We start from the raw sequence: 27,333 nt of genomic DNA, 5'->3' as shown, positions 1-27,333 counted from the left end.
GAGTGGTCTGTGTTCCTCCTTCATTAGAGGAAGGAAGGAGCAATGGACCAGGTGCCTGGATGCGTTTGGCATATTCACGGTTGTGCCAGGTGCCTCCCCTGTGGGGTGTTATGGCAACTGAAGATAGCTGGGGCATTGCCTTGATTTTTCTTTCTGACCCAAGCCTCCAATCCCCCACCCACTCCACAGAACCGTCCGTTCCTGCTGCAGCCCCTGGACAGATGCCTCAGCCAGCCATTAAGCAGGCACAGAGCAGGTCGTGAGTCACTTCCTGCTGCCCACCACTCTCCTGAGGCCTGCTCTGACTCCTTGCCTCTGCTGGGTTTTTCAGGTGGCAATTGGTAAAGTGCTTATAATCACTTTGGCAGTCCCCTCCTTCTCCTGCCTTAGGATACAGATGTCTCAACTCCCCTTTTTCTGTCAGATTGACCCTATCTGCTTTATAATTTCTAGAATCCTCAGTCCTTCAGGAGTATCTCTCAATACTTCTTATAGCATCTTTTCCTCTTATCTCACACTCCTATTTACTTATCCTTGTTTTTACATTTTTTCTGTAATTTCAGTGGGATTTTGAAGGAGAAGAGAGAGAAGCGTTTGTTCAATCTTCTTATCTTGAACCAGAATACAGATATTTTTGTAAATGATTTCAGGTGCTACATTTTTTGTGTGTTGTGCTTTGCACTTTTACTATATATACAGTTGCTCATCTTCACAGGGACATGTATATCCCACACATTGTAAGTAATTTTGGTGCAGTCACAACTGATGTAGTCATTTTTAAGTTTTCAACTGCCGTCTATACGGAACAACTCAGATGCCTATGGGGATGGGGTAGAAAACAGGTGGGTAAACAGAACAGGTGCAAGGCTATGGAATGCTGCTGAGGTGGTGAAAAACTACAACACATTGATCGACCAAGATAAATCTGCAAAAGCTGCTGAAAGAGTAGATCTTAAATGTTTTTAACATGAAAAAGAAATGGTGATTGTCTGACATGATGCAGGTGTTAGAACTAACAGCTACAGTGGTAATCATTTTGCAGTATATAAGTATATCAAATCAACACATTGTATACCTTAGACTTATGCACTATTATATGTCAGTTATATCTCAATAAAGCTGGGGGACAAAAGCTCTGCAGAGTCAGAGATTCTGCTTACAGAGTGGTACAGGTTGTGGACTATGTGAATGGCTCCACATGGAGTCTGCAGTGCACAGCCTGCACAGCTGTCCTGAGAAGTCTAGAGAGGTCCAGACTTCATATGCCTTTCTAATTGTAAAGTCCTGTGTGCATCAGGAATCTTAGGAATTCCACTTATGGAAATGTTTATATATAAATAAAGATAGTTATTTTTCTAAAAAGGAAAAATTGAAAACTAACTAAATGTCAGAATGTAAGGAAATGGGTAAATAACTATTATAATTCATAGAAATCATTCTCCCATTTAAAGTTTTGTTTATGATAGATGAAATAACGTAGTAAAATAATTATCTCAATAAAAAATCATAATTGAATATTAATATGAACACAATTGTATAAAACTATAGAAAAAATAATGGAAGGAAAAATTCCAAATGTGAACAGTGATCTCTGGATGGTGGAATTGTATATGATTTCCCCCACTTCCGTATATTTTTCAAATATTCTCTCATGAGCTTATATTGTTTTTACAGTGAATAACAACAAAAAGTATCTTTTTAATAGCTGTGGGCTTTCACCGTGCTGTGATATATTTCTGATTTTCCTGGACTAGCTCTTTTTTGATGTTTTGATCTTATTTCTCAAACTAGTTTTCAGTGGCCAGTTTTGATGGTTTCGTATTTAGAGGCAATAAGGAACTTAAACAGATAATTGCAAATAAGTCCTGTCCTACTTCCTCCACCCAGTTCTGCAATGGGACGGCCCCTTAAAATTCTTTTTCTTTCAGCTTGCCAGTGCAACGGCCACAGCAGATGCGTTAATCAGAGTATCTGTGAGAAGTGTGAGAACCTGACCACGGGCAAGCACTGCGAGACCTGCATATCTGGCTTCTATGGTGACCCCACCAATGGGGGAAAGTGTCAGCGTAAGTCAAATCCATCAAGGTGACCGACTGCAAACCGAGTGGAACACAATGCTTCTATTCAACTTGAATATCTGGGAGGAAAAAGTCACTTGATTTTGGAAAAAAAGTCACAGCATTTCTTAAGTCATACTTGTCAAGAGCTCAACTGAGCTTGGGAGAGAGTGAGCAGAGCTGCCAAGTGTCAGAGTAGCAGGTTAAAGCAACAAGCCAAAAATGAAAGAGTTAAGCCTTTACTCACTTCCTGTAATAGTATGAGCAAGAAACGTGAACTGGAGAAAGTGCCGACTCCCCTTGTTCCAGTTCCCCCCCTGAAATAGCGCGCTGGCTGAGCGTCAGGAGGACTGTTGAGAGAGCCTGAACAAAAGTCTCCAGCAAAAGCCTTTTCTGAACCCTGGGGTGGGGAGGGAGGGTAGGGGAAGGGCTAGGAGTGGAAAAGTACCGGGGACTGAGTCACAGTGGGGACAGTGTCTTCAAGGCTTCTTCCCACCCCCATAAGGAGTCTCAGCAGAAGTGCCTGAAGATGACCTCAGCCCAAGGCCTCAGATAAAGAGACCTAGGAATGAAGGTGCGCAAGCTGGGAATGCAGATATGTGAAGGAGGTGGCCGACCAGGGGTCCTGAGACCTTGACTCGGCTCCCCTCAGAGACGGCCGGGCCCTGGCTGTGCACCCAGGCTGGTGTAGGGAGGGCAGCTCTCCTTGTGAGGCCTGCCAGGGAAAGCCTTTGTAATTGCCTATGGTTGGAAAAAAAATCTCACGTAGATTTTTAATCGGGCGCTGGACTCCTCAGTACTCCTGGTATATTTTAAAGTGTAAATAGTCCCGTGTCTCCCAATACATATCAAATAGATTCCTGCAAGCAATAGGACATTTTATTGTTAGAATATTAATTATATATTTTTTAAATGACAGGTGATACTATCCTGTTTTTTGGTTTGTTATAGTTTCCAGTGGAAAGACCTTTCAGGTTCTGAGTAGGAAAGTAAATAGGAAAGGAAAATCTCTACTTACTCCTCAAATCCTACCTCCAAACTTGTTAGCAGGGCCCTCAGAGCAGCCAGGAGAAAGGTAGTGTTCTAGTGGTATATCCCTTCACCTCTCTGGGCTTCAGTTTCCTCATCTGTAAAATGGGGATGAAAGGAGGCTTGTTGAAAGTGGTGAGAGCAGTGCATGACATGTAGTCAGCACTCAGTAGTGCTGACTATGGTAGATATGAGTGAGTATTACTCTTCTAATGTTATTTCTCACCACTCTTAAATAAAATGTCTTGCTCAGATTAAAAGGTATTCAGTAAAAATATTTTTCCCACTCCTTGTGAATGATCTTCATCCATTAGACAGTAATCAGAGTACCTGACGTTATTGAGTGATAAACGTGTAGAAGGCATTGTGCTGGCAGCCATCCTAGATATAAGTGCTTTATTATCCCCAAGATCAAGTAACCTGCTGAAGGTCTCACTGCGAGATGTGGCCATGCTGGGAACCACATCCAGGATGTGTGACTTTAACTACTGGACCTACTTGTGCCTCCAGGTGTCACCATCCCCATATCTACAGCTAAGGATAATAGCCATGATTTTTTTAATGCTTCCTTTGTTTCATTCATGTATTATCTCATTTAATCCTCACAACAACCCTGTGGGATGGGACTGTTATTATCTCCATCGTATAAATGAGGAGACTGAGACTTGGGACGGTTAAATAACATGCCAGCAGTTACAGAGGAGCTAAGTGGAGGGGACTAAATTCAAACCCAGGCAAACTGACTTGAGGCCTTTGTCTTTCACTAGTACGCTGCACCCCCTCTCCGCAGACAGCAGAGCCAGGAGTTGAACACTCATGTTTCTGACTCCAGCATCCATTCTCTTCATCACTGCAGTGTTTTATTTTACGGGTTTCTTTGGGTAATTTTTTTTTTCCTCAAGATTTATTTTAAAAGTACGCCTGTCTCCAGCCTAATGCCTTTAATTTATTCAGGATAAATTATTCTGAAAAACAGGGTGTAAAGTAAGAAGGTATTGAGCAAAAAGACTCATTTATTTCAACTGAAGTATAAAATTTGTCATAGTTCACACTTATGTGTTGGAAAAAATGGTGATGTGTTGATGGCTGAAGGAGGGAGATGACAAGTGTTTTCTATGAAGGCTAAGAAGGCAAGGCAAGGGTGGTGAGTCCCCAAGGGCCTCTGGAACACTGGCCTGCCATTGGAATCCCACCCCAGGTCTGAGCCCTGGTGTGATTTGAAACGCGGCCATTGTGGAGAAGGCACCTCAGCTGAGATGGAGCACAACCAGACCAACCCTCCCCTCAGGGGCAGTCATTGCTCAGGGTGTCTCCATTGGACCAGGGACTGTGTCTCTGTCCCCACACCCAGCGCCTGGCGCACTGGAGGTGCTTCATGAATATTTATTGAATGAATGCAAGAATCATAGTAGTGAAAAACTGAGTGTATTGAAAAGATCAAAATAGTGATTGCTTCAGATGGCAGTGGAAACTGGCATACTCTCTCCTCAGGTCCTGTGACTTTGGCTCCTTTAATGTTACCTTTATATTATTTGAGATAAATCATTAGCTAAAAAACATGAATCTTTGCCATTAAATGCTTTTATTTTAATCTGTCTTTCCTATCAAATCCAGTTTGGATAAAATTATTTGTTTTAGGAAAAATCTCTGATAGTAGTAATCTTTTAAGCAGTTGTGACTTCCATTCCTTTTCTGTCTCCCCAGCATGCAAGTGCAATGGGCACGCATCACTGTGCAATACCAATACGGGCAAGTGCTTCTGCACCACCAAGGGCGTCAAGGGGGACGAGTGCCAGCTGTGAGTACCACACTCCCAGGACCCTTGCTGCAGGCCACGCCTGGGTTTAGTGGGTCACGCCAGGTCAGCTGGGTCTGTACCACCAGGGAGAGCCGAGGGACCATGAAGCTACTGAACCCTGAGAACTACCCTCTTCCCTTTGCCTTGTTGCCATAGGCTCTAGGGGGTCCCAAGTGATGAATTTGGAATTTTGCCTTGTCTACTTCAGACAGGTCTAATTTGGTCACCCTCCTTACTGAGCAGCCCGTCAGTTTAGCAGCAATTCCTTAATGGCTCTTTTATTCACACTTTTATGTTTGAATGACACTGACATTTCCTGGGTTGCTGACTTGGATTAGTCTTTTAATTTTAGCAACTACTCGATTTTTGTCGCGTCAGGAAATTGCACCCTTTCCCAAAAAGGTAGAATTGGAAGAGCTAGTATTCTAGGACAGTATTTTATTTGACATTTGGTTGTCTGATAGTGGAGATGATCGATCCTCTGGCTTTTAACACATCCTTCCCTGCTCTAGCATTTTCCTAGGTGAAGTGTGTTAGACATCTTCCAGGGAAGAGTCTGGGGTGCCCATCCATGAGGATGCACACAACATCAGGCAGACTTGGGATTTCAGTCCTGGCTGTGCCTCCACTCAGCAGGGTGCTCTTGAGACATATCACTTAACTATGCTGAGCCTCAGTTTCCCCATCTGTCAACAGTGAGACTGGTGATAATTGTTTTTAGTGTTCTGGTGAATTGAAACAAGAGAGGTTGTTCCCCAACTAATATATACATGTCTACCTCACCAGAAAACCTCATGAGGTTTACTCATTCTCTCAAGAAGAGACTTAAGGAAAAATTGTTAGTAGTATCAAAACATTGAGCAGATACAAGCAGATTCATCATTGGTAAATTTTGTTTTTCTTAAACAGCGCTAGTAATAATGTCACCAGTGATTGAGACATCCATGGTAGTGTTCAGGAGGTAATTTATAGTTTACATGAGTGTTTAGGTTTACTGGTTTCATGCTGCCTTAAAGCCAATATGTGAAGAAATGTCTAATCAAAGATTAAATTTAACTTTTGGATCCAGGTTCCTTTAAACAGAAAAATGTAATAGAGCCAAATTAGTCACTCCTGCCCTCAGTTAGGGTATACAAGAAAGAAATGAGGTGTAGGCCCAGTGAAAGACTCTCTCTATGAGATTTTAGATGTAAGCCAGTGGTAAGAATCACCCTAGATAAAGGACACAATATCCCTGTATTATTTATCTGGGAAAAGTGCTCAACCCAGGCTTTCTCCTCCTTTCCTCATAGTTCATAGCTATTGTGTCTGCCAAAATGGCTTTGTGAAGTAGGAGACTGGGTTTTGCTGGTGGTCGTAGATGGTATCTATGGGGAAATTAATAATTCTTTTTGACTAGAACTTATTTTTTTCCTCCAGACTGATGAACTGTGTTCAAGGGTTTGGAAAAAAAAAACCCAAAAACATGATTCTCTGTTTTTAGCCTTCTGTCAGTTGTGTTTAAACAGGATCAGTTTATCCAGGGAGAACAGGAAAGAAGTGAGAAATGAATATTTGAAAAATGTTTCAACTGCACTTCTAGAAGAATATTTAGTCCACACAAAAGTGAAAATGTGTTTTTCATGATAATAAATAGGATCTAGATTGCTTATACTTGGATTTGTCTAATGTATTTTGGCAAATTTTCATCAGTTGTTGGTGTGAACTGCTGGGCAGTCAGCATTGGAAGTGAATGCAAACTCCTGTTAGTCCGTCTGATCTGAGTAACAGTGAAGAATGTAGTTATACTGACTCAGAACTGTTTGTAGTTTATATCAAAGGATCTGCTTGATTTAAAAATGAATGTGGGGGCTGGCCCCGTGGCCGAGTGGTTAAGTTCGCGCACTCCGCTGCAGGCGGCCCAGTGTTTCGTTGGTTCGAATCCTGGGCGCGGACATGGCACTGCTCATGAGACCACGCTGAGGCAGCGTCCCACATGCCGCAACTAGAAGGACCCACAACGAAGAATATACAACTATGTACCGGGGGGCTTTGGGGAGAAAAAGGAAAAAATAAAATCTTAAAAAAAAAAAAAAAAAAATGAATGTGGATTCTGTTTGAGCTAGCAATAGAAAATAATCATTTTCTTCCTCCCTAGATGTGAAGTAGAAAATCGATACCAGGGAAACCCTCTCAAAGGAACGTGTTATTGTAAGTGTTCTTGCAATTCTTATTTGTCTAGAAGCAAAGTAGTTCAGTAAAATTTCTTTAACGTGGTTTGAGAATCGTAAGTGCTGTAGGAATATAACAACTACCCATGGACGTGTCTCCTAATTTGATGGTTTACTTTCTATTAAGGTTACTACTTATTTGAACGCTATTTTAAGCTGTTTTCATTGTGGTTGTGGTTTATGTTACTTTGTCTCTGGCAGATATCAGGGGAGAGTCCAGAGATACACATCTCTGGCTTTCCTTATTTATGTTCCTTTGAAAACTTATTTCATTTGCCATTACCTGATTGAGATCACCATATTTCATATTTTAGGATATAGATCAAAAACAGAATTCTTGAAATAGCATTTGTTATCATTCTCTCTGAAACTGATGTGTGTTAACCACATCATTAGGAACTACTGTGTGGAATAAAATATCTAATGATTAACTTAAAGTGAAAGGTAAATCTGGCAAGGTAATCAGGTCCTTATGGGTAAATGCATTTCTTCCTGTAGGAAAATACACATAGTAGGCTAGATTATGGAACCAGAGAAAAATAAATTAATGTTTTGGCATATGCACCATAATTACATACCTGCTTTCCCAAGTTGAATGGCATCCCTTCAAAATTCATGTCCACCTGGAACCTGTAAATGTCATATAAATAACTGCTAGAAGAAAACAGGAGAAAAACTTCATGAACGTTGGGTAGGGGACAGTTCTTAGATATGATTCCTAAAGCACAATTCATAAAAGAAAAGTTGATGATGGAACTTTATCAGAATTTAAAACTTGCATTTTAAAAAACTCCATTGGGAAAATAAAAAACAAGCCACAGACTAGAGGAAATGTTTGCAAATGATCTATTTGATAAAGAGCCGATATCCAGAATATACACAGAACTCCTATAGCTGAATAAGGAGACAATTCCAGTTAAAAACAGGCAAAGATCTGAATAAACATTTCAGCAAAGAAGGTATAGGAATGACCAGTAAGCACATTAAAAAATCCTTCACATCATTAGACCTTTGGGATATGTGTATTAAACACAGTGAGATACACCCCTAGATGACTAGACCCAAAAGCCAATACTGTGTCCTAATAGAAGACAATGGATTCTCACATCTGCTTCTACGTTCCATCTGTTGCAATATGTCTCTTTAGTTAAAGTAGATGGAAAAAACCCTGACCTCACTAGACATACTGCTGGAAAAGAGTGGTGTATTTTGATAAGCTTTTCAGATAATAATGGATATTATCCTTTGATACCATGCCAAAACTGGACAACTAGTCATTTCTTAAAGATTAGTTACAATGTGGAACCTGAAACCACGTCAGTGAATTTTGTGTAATCTGGTACATTAAAATCTATTTATCTTTTTTTTTTTCAGTTGTTTCATTGAGGTCATAATGGTTTATAACATTGTGTAATTTCAGGTGTACAGTTTTATCGATCAATTTCTGTATAGACTGCATCATGTTTGCCACCAACAGTCTAATTTTTATCCGTCACCATACATATGTGCCCCTTCACCCTTTTCGCCCACCCCCCAAATCCCTTCCCCTTTGGTAACCACTAATCTATTCTCTGTATCCCTGTTTATCTTCCACATGTGACTGAAATCATGCAGTGTTTATCTTTCTCTGTCTGACGTATTTTTGATTAATGTAATATCCTCAAGGTCCATCCATGTTGTTGCAAATGAGATGGTTTTGTCTTTTCTTAATGGCTGAGTAGTGTTCCATTGTATGTATATACCACATCTTCTTTATCCATTCATCAGTTGAAGGGTACTTGGGTTGCTTCCATGTCTTGGCTATTGTGAGTAATGCTGCAGTGAACAGAGGGGTTCAAAATTTCTTTGAACTGTTGTTTTCAAGTTCTTTGGATAAATACCCTGTAGTGGGATAGAAGGATCGTATGTTATTTCTATTTTTAGTTTTTTGAGAGATGTCCCTACTGTTTTCCATAGTGGCTGCACCAGTTTGCATTCCCACCAGCAGTGTATGAGGGTTCCCTTTTCTCTCCATCCTCTCCAACATTTGTTATTTTTTGTCTTGTTAATTATAGCCATTCTGACAGGTGTAAGGTGATATCTCATTGTAGCTTTGACTCGCATTCCCCTAATAATTAGTGATATTGAACATCTTTTCATGTACCTGTTGGCCTTGGTATATCTTCTTTGGAAAAATGTCTGTTCATATCCTCTGCCCATTTTTTGATCAGAGTGTTTGTTTTTGTTGTTGTTGAGTTGTATGAGTTCTTTATATATTTTGGAAGTTAACACCCTGTGGGATATGTGGTTTGCAAATATTTTCTCCCAGTTGATGTGTTGTCTTTTTGTTTTGTTCTTGGTTTCCTTTGCCTTGCAGAAGCTTTTTAGTCTGATGTAGTCCCATTTGTTTATTTTTTCTTTTGTTTCCCTTCCCCGAGTAGACATGGTATTCGAAAAGATGCTGCTGGGACTGATGTCAAAGAGCGTACTGCCTATATTTTCGTCTGGGAGTTTTATGGTTTTGGGTCTTACATTCAAGTTTTCAATCCATTTTGAGTTAATCTTTGTATATGGTGTAAGATAATGGTCTACTTTCATTCTTTTACATGTGGCTGTCCTGTTTTCCCAGCACCATTTATTGAAGAGACTTCCCTTTCTCCATTGTATGTTCTCAGCTTCTTTGTCAAAGATTAACTGTCCATAGATGCGTTGTTTTATTTCTGGGCTTTCAATTCTGTTCCATTGATCTGTATGTCTTTTTTTGTGCCAGTAGCATGCTATTTTGATTACTATAGCTTCCTGTTATATTTTTAAGTCAGGGATTGTGATGCCTCCAGCTTTGTTCTTTTCTCTCAGGATTGCTTTGGCTATTTGGGGTCTTTTGTTATTTGATATAAATTTTAGGATGCTTTATTCTATTTCTGTGAAGAACGTCACTGGGATTCTGATTGGGATTGCATTGAATCTGTAGATTGCTTCAGGTAATATGGACATTTTAACTATGTTTATTCTTCCAATCCATGTGTGTGGAATATCTTTCTATTTCTTTATATCTTCTTCAATTTCTTTCAACAATATCTTATAGTTTTCAGATATAGGTCTTTTACCTCTTGGGTTAAATTTATTCCCAGATATTTTATTCTTTTTGTTGCAGTTGGAAGTGGGATTGTATTGTTGACTTCTCTTTCTGCTAGTTCATTATTAGTGTATAGAAATGCAACTGATTTTTGTGAGGTGATTTTGTACCCTGCAACTTTGCTGTGGTTATTGATTATTTCTAATAGTTTCTCCCTGTGAGTCTGTTAGTAGTTGCTTTATATACTTTGGTGCTCTTGTGTTGGGTGCATATATATTCATAAGTGTGTGTCCTCTTAGTGGAAAGTCCCTTTTATCATTATATACTGCCCCTCTTTGTCTCTCATTGACTTTTTTATCTTGAAGTCTGCTTTGTCTGATACATATGACAATACTTGCTTTCTTTTGTTTGCCGTTTGCTTGGAGTATCATCTTCCATCCCTTTACTGTGAGCCTATGCTTGTCTTTAGAGCTGAGATGTGTTTCCTGGAGGCAACATATTGTTGGGTCTTGTTTTTTAATCCATCCAGCTACTCTGTGTCTTTTGATTGGAGAATTCAGTCCATTTACATTTAGAGTGATTATTTGATACATGAGGGCTTAATACTGCCATTTTATCTCTTGTTTGCCAGTTCTGTATTTCCATCGTTCTCTTCCCTTATATTTCTGAATGCCATTTCAATTTGGTGGTTTTCTGTGGTGGTGTTCTTAGTTTTCTCTTTATTTATGAATTGTAGCTCTGCTCTGGTTTTTTGTGTAGTGGTTACCGTGAAGTTTGTGTAAAGGATCTTGTAGATGAGATAGTCCGTTTTCTGATAGCCTGTTATCTCCCTTTCCCCTTCCCCTTCTGAGTTGTTGTCAGAAATTATTCTATTTTGTGTTTTGAGTTTGTGACTAAATTGAAGTATTTATAGATATTTTTGATGCTTTTCTTCCCTTTATCTTTTGTGTTATAATTCTTTGCTAACCTGTTCTGATAGAGAGCTCCAGTTTTCTGATTTTGTCTATCTCTCTGCTTGCTCAAAGCTTTGTTGACCTTTGCCTTTCTGTTTCAGGTATGAGGACTTCCTTTATCATTTCTTGTAAGGGAGGTCTAGTGGTGATGAACTCCCTCAGCTTTTGTTTATCTGGGAAGGGTTTTATTTCTCCATCGTATCTGAAGGATAGTTTCACTGGAATAGAGTATTCTTGGCTGAAAGTTTTTGTCTTTCCGTATTTTGAATATATCGTTTCATTCGCTCCTAGCCTGTAAGGTTTCTGCCAAGAAATCTGCTGAAAGCCTGATAGGGATTCCTTTGTAGATTGTTTTCTTGTGCCTTGCTTCCCTTAACATTTTTTCTTTGTCATTGACTTTTGCCAGTTTTACTATTAGATGCCTTGGAGAAGATCTTTTTACATTTATGTAATTAGGAGTTCTATTGACTTCATGTACTTGTAAATCTAGTTTCTTCCCCAGGTTTCAGAAGTTCTCAGCTATTATTTCTTTGAGCAAACTCTCTGCTCCTTTCTCCCACTCTTCTCCCTCTGGAATATCTATAATCCTTATGTTGCATTTCCTAATTGAATCGGATATTTCTCGAAGAATTCCTTCATTTTTAAAAAATCTTAGTTCTCTCTCCTACTTCACCTGAAGCATTTCTATATTTCTGTACTCCAAATCACTAATTCAGTCCTCCATAACGTCACTTCTATTTTTTAAGGATTCTAGGTTATTTTTTATCTCATGAATTCTGTTCCTTGTATCCAGAATTTCTGTTTGGTTTTTTTTTAGAGTTTCAATTTCTTTGGTGAAGTATTCCTTCTGCCCATTAATTTTATTCCTGAGCTCATTGAACTGTCTTTCTGAGTTTTTGTGTAACTCGTTGAATTTCTTTATGACAGCTCTTTTAAATTCTCTGTCATTTAGATTGTAAATTTCTAGGACTTTGGGGTTGGTTTTTGGAGACTTGTCATTTTTCTTCTGCTCTCAATTGTTACTATAGTTTTTCATGGTATTTGCTGAACTAACCCTTTGCTGGTGCATTTGTGGTAGTATCAAGTCACAGATTCTACCTGCTGCTGCTGAGGGGAAGCAAGAGTTGTGTTTCTGACCCCACCCGACCTGCTGGAAGTTGTGCGGGTGCGGTGGGCACTCCTGTGGCCTGGGATAGTGTTCATGCATGTGCTGGGCTGCTGCCACCTCTGCTTACAGTTACACCAGCCTCTGTGCTTGGGGGGCAGGGCTTCTTTGCAGGGTCTGAGCTGGGGCCACTCATTGAGGCCTTGGCAGCATAGCATGGTGGGCACTCCCACAGGCCAGGGTAGTGTTTGCGTGTGCACAGCTGCCGCCCCCTCTTCTTACAGTCATGCTGGGGCGCATTCCCACTGGTGGGGCACCACAGCACAGTGTGTGCTCCCATAGGCTGGGATAAGCGTTTGTCCACAGTCTGGGCTGTCCCTGCCTCCTCTTAGAGTAGTGCCAGCCTCTGTGAGAGAACCAGCAACCTGGCTTGCTGCTGCTGAGAAGGGGTAGGGAAGCACTCACCTGTCTTCTGCTTCCTGGGGACCCAGTCCATCGACCTTCAGATGTATAACTGCATGGGTCTCTCAGGCATCCTCTTGTGCTGTAAGGTGCCCTATTGTGCTGTGCTATCCTCCGCTGGTCAATGAATGTCCATTTAGTTGTAATTCAGAGGGGGAGAGACAAAGGGAACAGCTCATTCTGCCATGTTGCTGATGTCACTGCTGTCTATGTGTCTTGAAAAATAAAAGCCAATACAAAGTTTTAGCAGTGATGTGGAAAAACTGGAACCTTTATGCATTGTTTGTGGGAATATAAAATGGTATAGCTGTTTTGGAAAACCATTCGACAGTTTCTTAAACAATTAAAAATAAGCTTACTGGGGCTGGCCTGGTGGTGTAGTAGTTAGGTTTGCACACGCCACTTCGGCAGCCCAGGGTTTTCAGATTGAGATCCCAGTACAGACTTATACACTGCTCATCAAGCCATGTTGTGGCAGCATCCCACATACAAAATAGAGGAAGATTGGCACAGATGTTAGCTCAGGGATAATCTTCCCCATGCAAAAAGAGGAAGATTGCCAAAAGATATTCACTCAGGGATAGTCTTCCTCACCAAAAATTAAGTAAATAAATAAACTTGCCAACAACTCCCCATTTCCCTGTTTTCCCAGACCTTGGCAACCACCATTCTACTTTCAGTCTCTATGAATTTGACTACTCTAGGTACCTCATATAAGTGGAGTCATACAGTATTTGTCTTTTTGTGACTAGCTTATTTCATTTCGCATGATATTCTCAAGGTTCATCCACGTTGTACCACGTGTCAGAATTTCCTTCTTTTTTAAGGCTGAGTAATATTCCATTGTATCTATATACCACATTTTGTTTATCCATTCATCTGTCAGTGGACACTTGCTTCCACCTTTTGGCTACTGTGGATAATAGCTATCTGTGATCTGTTTAGCTACCATGAATGTGAGTGTATAAATATCTATTTAAGATCCTGCTTTTGGTTCTTTTGGGTACATACCCAGAATTGGAATTGCTGGATCATTTGGTAATTCTATGTTTAATTTTTGAGGAATTGCCATACTAGTTTACACAGAAGCTGCACCATTTTACGTTCCCACCAGCAGCATGTTAGAGTTCAGATTTCTCTACATCCTCACCAACGCTTGTTATTTTCTGTTCTTTCAGTAGTAGCCATCCTAATGGGTGTGAGCTTTTTATTTGCATTTCCCTAATGATTAGTGATGTTAAGCATCATTTCATGTGCTTGTTAGCCATTCATATCTCATCTTTGGAGAAATAGCTATTGCCCATTTTTAAATCAGGTTTTTTTGTTGTTGTTGACTTTTACAATCCACTTTTTAGAATTAAATTATACCATGTTCAGCCAGTAGACTCTCATTCAAGCTGTGTTCTTTTGCTACATCACATGAGTATTTGAATACTTTCTAAAATAAGATAACCAAGGTGCGTGTTACTTGCTCCAGACCTGGAATCGACCATTTTTCCATAAGAATCTTCATTCCTTTTATACCACTAATTTATCGCTTTGTATCCTTTGACAAAACTTAGCATGTAATAGATGTTCAGTTAATATTTGTAGATGAGTTAGGTTGGAACCTCAAATCTCAGCCAGGGTCTTGATATAATGAGGGTTTGGTGGATTAACCCAAATGAAATGATACTGCCCACAGACTTGATTTCTAGTCCCTGGGTATAATTGAGCCAAAAGTACTTTCCTGGCTATTGAATATTTATAAGAAAATCAGTCTGTATCTCTAGAGACCTATTCTGTTTTGTTTTGATTTCTAAATATGCATTTCTTTCTTTCCATAGATACTCTTCTTATTGACTATCAGTTCACCTTTAGCCTATCCCAGGAAGATGACCGCTATTACACAGCCATCAATTTTGTGGCTACACCTGATGAAGTAAGATTTTAGAAGTCTTCTTACTTTGTTTTTTAGAAATCTTCTTTGTTTTGAATTTGTATGGGTCTTCTTCTTGATCATTATGGATAGAAGCACTGTCTTAGCTGTGTTCTCCAGAGTGGACTACACAGGATGATCTTTAGAGGTGCAGGAAAGAAATGTTAGAATCTACATTTTATTTATTTTCTATCCAAAAGGCAAGAACAGTGTTGTTAAGATTTCCCAGGATCTGATACACAGACTGACATTGAGTCCACACATACTTGGTTTGCCCAACAGCCCAACAAAACCCCATATAGAAAAGGAGAAGAGACTGCAAGGGAAATTCCCTTGCCAGAGGAGCAGGTGGCAGAGCCCAGATTTACTCTCTCAGAATGGACCAGAGGCTCAAAAAGTACCCTCAAAGAAACCGCAAGTTGAAATTAATGCCAGTGATGCAAGGAAGGTGGCAGAGGTGACACTTCTGCTCCTAGAATGAGTTCTTAGCTTCATTAGGAGGTAAAAACAGTGAAGGTTTATTTGGGTCCAAGAAGAAGTCAGCCAGAAATAACTGAAATTATTAAGATGATTATTTGAAATGTGGTTTTGATCTACTGTCATTAATATGAATCCCCAGCCAGCCATAAGGTATTAGCTAGTGGTAGAAGGGAGCCAACACAGCATGACATTTAAAAGTGAAGCATGTAGAACATGAAGACACACCTGTAAGATTTATATTCCATGAAATATAAGGTAATTCAATATTCACTTCAATACATAATGAAATTTTATTAAATTTGATGACAAATTATCTAGGAGCCTGCTTAGAGGTTTCTTATTTTTCACCAACATACACAAAGCCATTAACCATTACAAAATTCCTGTCACAATAAGCATGACAAATAATATGTAGAAAACAATATGACAGTAAGCCAAAGTGTATTTCTTTGTTAACAAATGTTATTAGCAAACGTTACTAAATTAAAGAAAAAAAAATCAGCAGTAGAACAAAGTCCACAGCGTGAGGTATTCACTATGCAAATAAATGAAAGTAAGGTGTGTTTTTTATATTCCATTTTAATGATAGAAATAAGAGATGTACTAGAGAAGATACAGTCTCATGACTGAATAGCTTTTTAAGTAAAAATCATAAATGACTTTAAATGAACATATGTTGTGGAAAAACTGTGTAGGCATATTGTTTGAGTGGCTGTATTGACTAGAATTTTAGAAAAAAGAATTTGCAATAACATAGCGAAAGTACCACACACGAAATTTATTTACTACCTTATTCATAAGCAAGTAGTTGAAGTGCTCAGTCTTTCAGGATGCGATTGATACTGTTAATTTTATTTTAAATAATCATAGTAGACTCTTCGTGATGCTTCTTAACGAGATGAGGAGTGACCATGAAAATCTTTGGACTTCTCTGGAGTTCCCTACTTATGAACAGAGCATTTAACAGAATTATCCAATGTGTGTGTTCTCTCTTACAAAAGCACTAGGATGTCAAGTTTATTGATCCTTTCCAAGGAAAGAAGTAATTGTTGGTAATGTGCTGCCAGCAAATATTAAAATTAAATAAATAGATACTTGAGCTGTCCTTTCAAGAGGAAGGTGAGATTTTATCAATAAATGAGAAGGTAACTGCTTTGTGAGAGAAACTTCTGGTTTGGAGATCATGTTTTGAAAATGACTGTTGGAAATGTTTCCATTCCTGTGATTTTGTGCGTAAAAACTACCAAAACAACACCTTTAAAAATCTTAATTTTCCAACCTGTTTTAAGATCCTTCAAAATGAAGAATTTCAGCAGGACTGGATCTTTTTCTAAAATATAAAAATACAAAATCTGATTCATTTGTAAAAACAATTCTCTGACCCCAAGAAAGAGATTTATCAGGCAAATTTCAGTAAAAACTAAAAATTAGCCTTATAATTTCCCCAGCATGGCCAACAGTATGCTTCTTCCAGTTGACTCCACACGTTTCTCAGAGATAGCTTTTTCAGTCACTGTGAAACCAAGAATCAAAATTAATTAAACTGTCTCTTCAAATTGGTCTATCTCTAATTGGTAAACAAGGTTTTCAAAGCCAATAAAGCATATTCAATCATATTTCTCTTGAAATAATATTTTTAGTGAGAGAAAAATGTTTTTCAAATCATGAATGAATACAATCAAATTATTTTTAGTTTATTTCAGCTTTATATGCTCTTTTTTTTAAGTGTTTCATATTGAAGAAGTTTACACTGTATCTATTCTATCAGTTAAGAAGTGCACAGGTTTAATTTATAGACACATACAGATTGGGGCCCTTGGTCAAGTGTTTTGCTGATAGGCATGAGCTCTCCAGACCTTGGAAACATCTGCCCAGAGGATCCCTGGGAGGCCGACTCCCCTAACATAGGTCACAGGATGTAAGTCATTCTGCTCTGGTGAGGGTCTTTGTAAAAGATGCTTTCTCATGGAGTTAGGCATTTGATAAAGCATTAAACTCTGGATATTGTTATGGGAAGGGAATGAAATTTATTTGGGGTATATTGCTTAGAAATTTTGCTAACTCTTTAAGTGTGAATTTCTCTTAAGGCATTGTAAAATACCTGTTTTATAATTAAGAAAGTTGAAAGAAGTAAAATGTGATTACTACTTTATTTTAAAATCTTGAAATTGTTATAATTAATTTTCTAATTATTTGCACCTCTTATTAGCAAAACAGGGATTTGGACATGTTCATCAATGCCTCTAAAAACTTCAACCTCAACATCACATGGGCCGCCAGTTTCTCAGGTAAAGACATACTTAGAGAAGCCCTCCTGAGTGGAGGTAATAGATTGAGAAATGTAGGAGCTGAGAAGGAAGGCTCTGGAGACAGATAGATTTGAAACCCACTTTTGCCATTTATTAGCTGGGAGACCTTGAGCAAACGTCTAAACCCCTCTCTAGACTTTAGGGTTGTTCCATGTAAAGAGGAGATAACAACACATAGCTCCTAGAATTGTTGTGTAGATAAAATTAGGTTATTCATGCCAGTGCCTACGGCGACATCAGGCTCAGTTGTGTGCTCACTACCCCTGCCCTGCTGCCGCCACTAATACCATTGCTGCAGCCGCTGCTCTGGCTCTGCCATCATCACCCACATCCATGTTTCCAAAGTGAAAAATGCAAATGACTTGTGGTTTCAAGAGATGGAAACATTTTGAAGAATGAGATATTTTAGTAGGTACAGTGAAATGTACTTTGGGAATTAAATCAAGCTCTAAGAGCATGGCTTTTGCTATCTTGCTTATCTTATTCTGATTCACTAAAGAAGATCTGATGGGCAGAAAATCTACTAAAGAAGTAAAGAGTGGGCCTGATGGGGTGGTTAAGAACATAGCTTGACAGACCTGGGTTTGAATTCTGCCTGTTACTTACTATGCTATTGGGCAAATTACTTGAGTTTTCTGACCCAATTTCCTCACGTATAAAATGGGATAATAAAAACACCTTGTCATGTAGAGTGTTGTGAGGATTAAATGAGATAATAAATGGAGTACTTAATGTAGTGCTGGAAACTTGGTAAATTCTCACTAAATGGTAACTATATTTCACTATCGTTATTACTATTACAGTGTTTTTTGATCAAAACACAACCAGTTAGACTGATGCCAAATAAGAACAATACCTTTGCACCTCACTTTATGTTTATCATTTCTTAAAAGATTGTATAGAATTCAGAAAAAGTTCAGAAACTTGCAGTGAGGAGAGACATTTAAGAAAAAGTCTGAATTATCGGGGCGTTTGTCTGGAAAAAGGCAGCCTCTCTGAGGTGTGAATGATTTGCAGTGACTGTCTCAATAGGGACCCGACAGTCTGGGCTCCAGTCACAGGATTTAACTCAGAGATGAAAAGTCCATTTCGTGAATCGTTATAGACACTAGAATTCCTGGCTAAGGGAGAATATGGGATGTTGAAGGACTATCTGGGAATAGGATGTGTTTATATCACATTGGGGGGACTTAAATACAGTTTTAGCTGGTAGCAGAAGGGACTGAGTGACATTTCGTGCTCCTTCCTCCCTGCTACTGTTGAGACTCAGGTCACTGCTAGTTAGGAAGTGAGGAGTGAATCATTGTGCCTGGTATAGGGGATCTGAGCACTGCCAAACAGATGTCAAGGGGAAATGCAGAGAAATTGAAGTATTGTGGGCAGACATAATGTCCATTGCTTGTTAATAGGATACTAGTGGTATCTGTATTTTCATGACCATGCATAACCTGTTTCAGTGGAGGGGAGTTGCAGGGGTTCCTGGTAAAACCATTCTAGTTAAGGGCATGGACTTGTGTGTCAGCTTACCCAGGTTCAGATCCCAACTCTGCTTTTTGCTGGCTGTGTGACCTGAACCAAATTACCTAATTTCTCTGAACCTCAGTTTCCTGATCTGTAAATGAGGATGATAATAAGGTTGTTGTTAGGATTAAATGAGATTATGCTTTTAAAAGCTGTACCTGGAACATAGTCAGTGTTTAGTAAATGCTGGCTATTATCCTTATTATTAATGAGAGCAGAGTCTGTCCAAAAAAAGTCTCTTCTGTTTTGTCTTTTTCTTCCTAACAGCTGGAACCCAGGCTGGAGAAGAGATGCCTGTTGTTTCAAAAACCAACATTAAGGAGTACAAAGATAGCTTCTCTAATGAGAAGTTTGATTTTCGCAACCACCCAAACATCACTTTCTTTGTGTATGTCAGTAATTTCACCTGGCCCATCAAAATTCAGGTAAGTGCTTTTTGGTCTCACCTGTAGACATGATGAAATCTCTTTAGTGAAGACTAAATTCACTAATTTAGAACTTGTGGTAAATGAGATGTCCAGTATTAGTTTGCCTTTGTAATATCTGTGACAAAGGAGTGCTGAGCACATGAATACCATAAAGAAGATGATAGTGGGGATAGCTTAAATCACTTATGAAGGAAATTTATAAGCACTTTTGAAAACAAGATAGCATATAACAAGTTTGGTAATTACAACTGTATTCATTTCTTCATTGAGCACTTGCCATGTAAAAACTTGTAGAGCTACAGAAAGAGTTTCAATTCTGGAGTGAGTAAAGTGGGTATAAGTGAAACAAACACACATGTAACCAGTGAAAGCCAGAGTGTGGAAGGTGCCGTAAGAAAAGATCCCCAAAGTGCTATCAAAGTTTAAAGGAGGATAGGATGGAGTGTGATAGGAGGCAGCGTAAGGTCAAATTTAAGGTCAAATTTCTAGTCAGACAGATGTGGGCTTTTAAGTCCTAGCTCGCTCCTGTACAAATCATATAGCCTCTCCAAGTCTCAGATTCTTTGTGCATGTGACCTCAAAGGGTAGGTCTAAGAGTTCGAGTCACCTGCTGCAGCCACTGCTGTTATGACTTGCTCCTTTTCTCTGTTCCCAGGGGGCCACTGCACTCCCTCTTTCTAAGACCTGTGGCCCCATTTGTGCTCTTCGGAATCATCTGCCACTGTGTCCTTGAGTCCTAGCCTTAATAATTTCCCCTTTTACCCCCTTCATTTTGGGTAAATGTGGAGTTCAGGGATGGGTGGATTTTCAGGGACTGGTTCATCTTTAACCATGGAAATGTGGTCACCGTGCTGGTCTGTTTGCTGACTTTTATGATCAACTGAAGCAGATCGTCAGTGATCAGTTAGGCTGGGTTTGAAATCTAGTTCTGGTGGTTGTGTGCTCATGCTTGTGACTGTGACTAAGGAACAGTCTTTTCCTTTCTGGAATGAGGGGGACAGTCTCTGTATTATATTTTTTCTTACCACCCTCTTTCCTTTTCCTGTCTAGATGGTCTACAGATTTGTTCATCCTCCAATCTGCTTCTCCCTTTGTTCTTGCACACTCTCTGCTTCCCTCCTCAGCAGTCTTGTAACATTGACCACAGTCCCTATTTCTGTTTCCTCTTAACTATTACCCATCAGCCCATAACAGTCTGCCTTCTTCCCTCACCACATCCTGAAACTGCCCTGTCATGGTGGACTCCAGTGACTGAATTCTTCAGTCCCCTTTTTCTCATTGCACGATTGAGTCACTGTCTTTCTTGCCTTCCTGGTCCTTTATTTCCCTGATTCTCTGGCCAGTCATTTTAGGGAATCTTCTTCCTTAAACATTGGGATTGTCTGGGAATTTAGGCCTTGGTTCTCTTTTGTCTTCATTGCACACTGTTTCCCTGGGTAATTCCATCCTGCTTATAGGACTTATGGTACTACTTTTGTATTGGTGATTCTCAGTGCTCTATCTCCAGCCCAGCTTCCAGTTGAGCTCCAGGACAACATTCTTGGTTGCTGCCTAGACATCTCCAGACCTGGACATTTACAAGCTCCTGGTACTCGGAGCATAGTTATTCTTGTGATCTTAGCCCCAAACCCTTCCTCTCTCAGTGACTGACACCACCATTCGTCCTACTGGACAAGCCAGGACCCTGGAAATCATTTGCATTCCTGAGATAAACCTGACTTGGGCATGATGTATTATTTTCTTACTTTAGACATTGCTGGATTCAGTTTGCTAATAAGTTGGTTAGAATTTTGTGTCTATTTCATGAGTGAGAATGCCTCATAATTTTTCTTTCCTATCCTTCTTACGGTTTTTATATCAAGGTTAAAGTAACCTTTAGTAACTATAAATTGAGGAGTTTTCTCTCTTTCTCATTCCTGGAGATTATATAATATTAGAATTATGTGAACCTTAAATACTTGTTAGATCTCTACTGTAAAATCATTTGATTCTGGTGTTTTGTTTGTAGAGGTTTTTTTTTTAAACTGCTGGTTCAACTTTAATAGTTCTAGGATATTTTGTATTTTCTCTTTGGATTTGAGTCACTTAAGATAATTTTTTCTAGCTAGTAATTTATTTCATGTGTTTTCAATGTGTTGACACAAAGTTGTTCACACTATACCCTTATCTAATCTTTCAGCATCTGTGCTTAAATGTACTGAATCATAGACTTAAAAATGGTTAAAATGATAAATTTTGTCGTATATATTTTTTATCCCAATAAGAAGTTTAAAATAATCATAGCAATATTTTTTTGTAGATATAGAGAAGCTTATCTAAAATTTATATGAAAAGGCAAAGATTCTAAAGATTTTATTTTTCCTTTTTCTCCCAAAGCCCACCAGTACATAGTTGTGTATTTTTAGTTGTGCATCCTTCTAGTTGTGCTATGTGGGATGCCGCCTCAGCATGGCCTGATGAGTGGTGCCATGTCCGCGCCCAGGACTCGAACTGGTGAAACACTGGGCTGCCGAAGCAGAGCGCGCAAACTTAACCACTCGGCCACGGGGCCGGCCCCAAAAAAGGCAGAGATTCTAGAATAACTGTAACAGTTTTGAAAAAGAGGAATAAAGTGGGAGGAATCACCGTATGCAATGTTAAGGCTTACTGTTTAGCTACAATAATCAAGACATAGTTATATGTTGAGGGATAGACACGTGGAATCAATGGAATAGAACAAAGAACCCTGGGGGCCGGCCCCGTGGCCGAGTGGTTAAGTTCGCGTGCTCCACTGCAGCAGCCGAGGGTTCGGATCCTGGGTGCAGACATGGCACTGCCCGTCAGGTCACATTGAGGCGGCATCCCACATACCACAACTAGAAGGACCCACAACTAAGATATACAACTATGTATGGGGGAGTTTGGGGAGATAAAGCAGGAAAAAAAAAAGAAAAGAAAGATTGGCAACAGTTGTTAGCTCAGGTGCCAATCTTTAAAAAAAAAAAAAAAGAACAAAGAACCCTGAAATAGAGCCATGTTAATATGTCCAACTGATTTTTTATTTTTATGTGAGGAAGATTGGCACTGAGCTAACATCTGTTGCGAATCTTCCTCTTTTTGTTGGAGGAAGATTGTCGATGAGTTAGCATCTGTGCCAATCTTCCTCTATTTTATGTGGGATGCTGCCAGTGTGGCTTGACAGGTGGTGCTAGGTCCACAACTGGGATCTGAACCTGCGAACCCCGGGCTACTGAAGCAAAATGCGTGAACTTAACCACTACGCCACTGAGCTGGCCCCAGTCCAACTGATTTTTGACAAAAGTGCAAAGGCAACTCCATGGAAGAAAGACAGCCTTTTCAATAAATGGTTCTAGAATAATTGTACAACCACAGGCAAATCAATGAACTCCCACCTAAACCTCACATTTTACACAAAAATTAACTCAATATGGATCACAGATTTAAATGTAAAACTATAAAACTTTTAGAAAAAAATAGAAAATCTTTGCATAATAGGGCTAGGCAAAATATTTTGACTTGACAACAAAAATGTGATCCATAAAAGGAAAAACCGATAAATCAAACTATATCAAAACCAAAAGCTATGGGGCCGGCCCCATGACATAGTTGTTAAGTTCGTGTGCTCTGCTTCAGCGGCCCGGGGTTCACCAGTTTAGATCTTGGACATGGATCTACACACTGCTTATCAAGCCATGCTGTGGCAGGCATCCCACGTATAAAAAAAATGGAGGAAGCTGGCCACAGATGTTAGCTCAGGGCCAGTCTTTCTCAAAAAAAACAAGCAAACAAAAGCTTTTGCTCTGTGAAAGACCCTGGTAAGAGGATGAAAAGACAAGCTAAATACTGCGAGAAAACATTTGCAAACCGTATTTCTAACAAAGCACTTGTATCTGTAAGAAGAACTCTCAAGTTCAACATTAAAAACAAACAATCCAATTAGAAAATAGACAAAAGATGTGAAGAGACATTTTGCCAAAAAGGATATACATATGGCACATAACCACATGAAATAATATTCAGCATCAAAAGCCATTAAAGAAATACAAATTAAAACCAGAATAAGATATCACTACATACGTATCAAAATGGCTAAAATTAAAAATAGTGATAATACCAAATTCTAGAGAGGATGCAGAGAAATTGGATCATGGGTACATTGCTGGTGAGATAGTAAGATGGTACAGCCACTCTGGAAGATAGTTTGGCATTTTCTTATAAAACTAAACTTGCACTTACTATACAACCTAGCAGTTACATTCCTGGGTATTTATCCCAGAGAAATGAAAACTGATGTTTACACAAACACCTGTACGCCAATGTTTATAGCACCTGTACAGCAATATTCATTAGAGCCCCAAGTTGGAAACAACTCAAGTATTCTACAGCAGGTAAATGGTTAAATAAACTGTGCTATATACATATCATGGAATAGTACTCAGCAAAAAAGGGAAACAGTCTGGTGATAGAACAACTTGGGTACATTCCCAGGAAATTTTGCTGAGGGGGGGAAGAAATCTTAGAAATTTATATACTGCAAGATTCCATTTCTATAACATTTGAAAGTAAAAATTTTAGACCAAAAATAGATACGGATATAGATATCTGCTGAGGATTCAACTTTCTTCGACTTCTGGCTCTGACCTCTAGACCCTCTTTAAAAGGGGGTCATCTGATTAGGTCAAGCCCACCCATGCTCAAGGAAAGGGGATTATACAGGGTGTACCAAGGTAGTAAGAATCTTGGGAGCCAACCAGGGATTTAGGTTGTTCATCTGACCCTAGAGAGGTTGAGCTCTAGGCTCCAATCAGTACAATTTCAATTTGGTAACATCTCTTAACACTATCAAATTATACATCATATGCATTTGTAAAAGACTTGATTTGGGTTCTAGTAAATATTATTTATTGACTTGTTTTAAGCTGAGAATGTTTTCATACTTCATTATATTCTGAATCCAATTGAACTTCAAGCTTTGTTGCTTATAGCTGAAATATGAGAAATAAGTATTTTTAAGATTCTTAGCGAGAATCTTGACTTATGCTGCTGACGCTTTTCCCATTTGGAAAGAGGACTCCGTGCACATAAACAGGCTTTTGTGCTGGAGATAGCTGTGCTGTTGCCAATGCCGAGTTCTAGTTTTTTTCCTCCGAATGCCCTGTTGCTCCACCCTCTGAAAGTCACTGAAATGGTTTTAGAGCCTTTCCTTCTAGAGGAATCTCTTCCCCACCCTTACTTTTTAAGTACTGATTTTAAGTTTAAGAATCAAAGAGATGCCAGTTTTCTGCCTGATTTTTTTGGTGCTCTTTACCTGGGCTGGCTCACTCACTGGAATAAGGTCCACTTATGAAAGCTGCATTCAGGAGCACTTTCGAAAATAAACGATGGTGTGCTCACCATTTAGTTTGCCAAGCTTTCCTTGAAAAAGCAGGTAAGTTCCATTGAAAATGTGTCTTTATGCTCTTTGGTATAACTAACTGCAGTATTTGGAAACAGTGTCATTAGACCTGTGGCATCGTGTGTTCTCAGTGTCTTCACATGACAGCCTGATCCACATGAGTTCTCTCTGCACTTGGGACCGTATCTTGATGTACGCTGTGTGGAGGGCTGAGCTTGCGTCTTCCTGGGCAAATACTCATGTTCTCGACAAAGGGGGCTATCTGTTTCTTTATTGCTCTATTTTCCTCAGAACATTTGCTTTTCTAGATGTTGTTAGCTCTTAAACACACCCATGCACACTTAGATACTGTACAAATTTGCTAACAACGTTGAGACTTATTTAAGGAAGATATTAGGGAAATGTCTTAAGTGGTACAGTATAGACCATTCAGTTAAATTTCGGTATGGCTTTCACTGCAGGCAAAGATTTGTCTTTTTTGTCTCTGATTCTCATTTTTTAAAGCAAAATAACTGAGGAAATCTAATTCTCTATTCAGAAATTCATGTAAACATTGGTGCTTTAAAAATGGTAATGTTAAACTCAAGTTCCTTCTCTCCGAGCTGATCCCAGAATTCTTTTCCATAATTAGGAACAGATCAAAACCTATAACTGCTAACTGAGGGAGTTTGAAACTAACTATAAAAAATCTTTATAGATGCAGTTTAAAATAAAAAAAGACCACCCCGACTGGAAAGACCCGAGGTGGGTGTGTTGGGGCCAGTTGTGCCTCTTTTCTGGTCATTTGCTCTTGTGGGTGAGTGCCCCTCCCTCTGCCGCTGCTTTTTGAAAGCGATCCTAAGTGTTCTCTCCAGTATGCAGGGCCTCCACTGGCCTCGCCATGCCTGTAGTTTGGGAAGGTAGGTATTAAGATAGAGAGTGGACAGGCAGACGTGGTGGTGAGGCAGAAAGGTGGGTGGTGAAGCTGGGCTTCTGGCTGGGTACTGGCTCTGCAACAGAGGCGGTTTTTGTAATGTGGAACTAATAGTAAAGCCCTCTCCGTGCTGTGTGTTTCATCTGCTAGTTTGTGTAAGAGGCTAGTGTTCACAAGTGAAGGCAGCACAGATTTGTACTGAGAACCGGGCTTTCATTTTGGTTTAAGAGTTATGTTTATGGGTGCTAACAAGATTGCTATACTGAGCAAGGATGTATGAAACTTTTGTTGACTCAGATATACTTTTTTTAGTGACAGCTTTATTGAGATATAATTCACATACCATACAATTCACCCATTTAAAGTGCACAATTTAGTGATTTTTAGTATATTCATAGAGTTGTGCAACCATGACCACAATCAATTTTAGAATATTTTCATCACCCCAAAAAGAAATTCCCTACCCATTAGTAGTCACTTCCCATTCCTCCCTCCCCCCAGCCCCTGGCAACTGCCAGTCTGCTTTCTGTCTCTATGGATTTGCCTATTATGGATATTTCATATAAATTGAATCACATAATATGTGGTCATTCGTGACTGGCATCACTTAGCAAAATATTTTCAAAGTTCATCCATATTTAATATGTATTCATTCCTTTTAAGATTGAATAATATTCCAGTCTATGGATATACCACATTTTGTTGATCTCTTCATCCCTTGATGTGTGTTTGAGTTGTTTTCACTCTGGCTCTTATGAATAATGTCAGGTAGACTTTTAATGTTTATATTTATTGTGTAATAATACTACTTATGTATATACATACCTCCTAGTGTTAGACATCTGTACCTTAAGAGTTTTAAGAATTATACAGCCCTGAAATACATTTAGAATTAAATTACGTAAAGTATGAGTCTTTCTTTGTTTCAAGAGGCATTTAAGGTTCTACCTTGTGGTTTTCGATATGATCCTTATTTATTATTCCTTCTTGAAAGTCTCTCTTCTGCTTTTCACCTGTGGTTTGGCTGTTTCTTCTCAGCTCTTCAATGCCATTATTCCCTTGGGTTTCCTCTGCACCTTTTCTCCCTAGACAGTTTCATCCACACTATCCATGAACACCACCTATGGCTGGGTTGGATAAATCTCCATCTATAGCAGACCTCTTTCCTGTCATCTCTATAGCCAAGACCCAGTAGGCTTCCTTTAAAATCCCCTCACTCAGCAGAATTTCTGGCCCAGAGCAGCAGCCATGAATGGACAGCAGGAGCTATATCAGACGCTGGGTGGTGGGGTGTGCCCTCGTGCTTCTGGGAGCCCTGGGAGAAGAGACAAGTGTCCTGTGTCACCTGAGTCTGAGTGAAGAGAGGCAATACCAGAGCTGAGTCTTAAGGAACATGAGGTCAAGGATTGGGGGTATTTAGAGTGGGGAAAGGTCATGTCCAATCACCTTGAAGAACTACTGGGAGTTTAGCAGAGCTGAAGTGACAGTGCTTGTGAGCAAGATGCTGGAGAGCTAGACAGAGGCTGTCACTAAGAGACTGGAAGTTTCAGCTGAGAGATTTGAACTGTAGCCTGAAAACTACTGGAAGTCATTGAAATGTTTTAAGCCAAGAAGTGACCTAAGATCAGTGTTTTTGAAAGACTCCTCTGTCAGCCCTTGGGAGAATGGATTAGAAGGAGCCAGGCGTGAGTTAGGAAGTT

At 39.4% G+C, this 27,333-nt stretch overlaps 1 protein-coding gene across 4 annotated transcripts in view; it reads left to right on the top strand.

Moving 5' to 3' along the window:
* ATRN (attractin) overlaps window positions 1-27,333 on the top strand; it is a 178,122-nt gene that overhangs the window by 107,433 nt on the left and 43,356 nt on the right. For all 4 annotated transcript variants that reach the window (XM_023626201.2, XM_023626203.2, XM_023626202.2 and 1 more), the window contains exons 19-24: window positions 1,929-2,066; window positions 4,791-4,884; window positions 7,022-7,074; window positions 14,496-14,590; window positions 17,277-17,355; window positions 19,165-19,322. In XM_023626201.2, the coding sequence (XP_023481969.2) occupies window positions 1,929-2,066; window positions 4,791-4,884; window positions 7,022-7,074; window positions 14,496-14,590; window positions 17,277-17,355; window positions 19,165-19,322 (617 nt within the window). The remainder of the gene's footprint in view (window positions 1-1,928; window positions 2,067-4,790; window positions 4,885-7,021; window positions 7,075-14,495; window positions 14,591-17,276; window positions 17,356-19,164; window positions 19,323-27,333) is intronic.

Source organism: Equus caballus, chromosome 22, assembly GCF_041296265.1.
Source record: "Equus caballus isolate H_3958 breed thoroughbred chromosome 22, TB-T2T, whole genome shotgun sequence".
Taxonomy (NCBI): Eukaryota; Metazoa; Chordata; class Mammalia; order Perissodactyla; family Equidae; genus Equus; species Equus caballus.
Note: the sequence above shows the minus strand (reverse complement) of the source record. Positions and strands in the feature narration are given on the sequence as shown.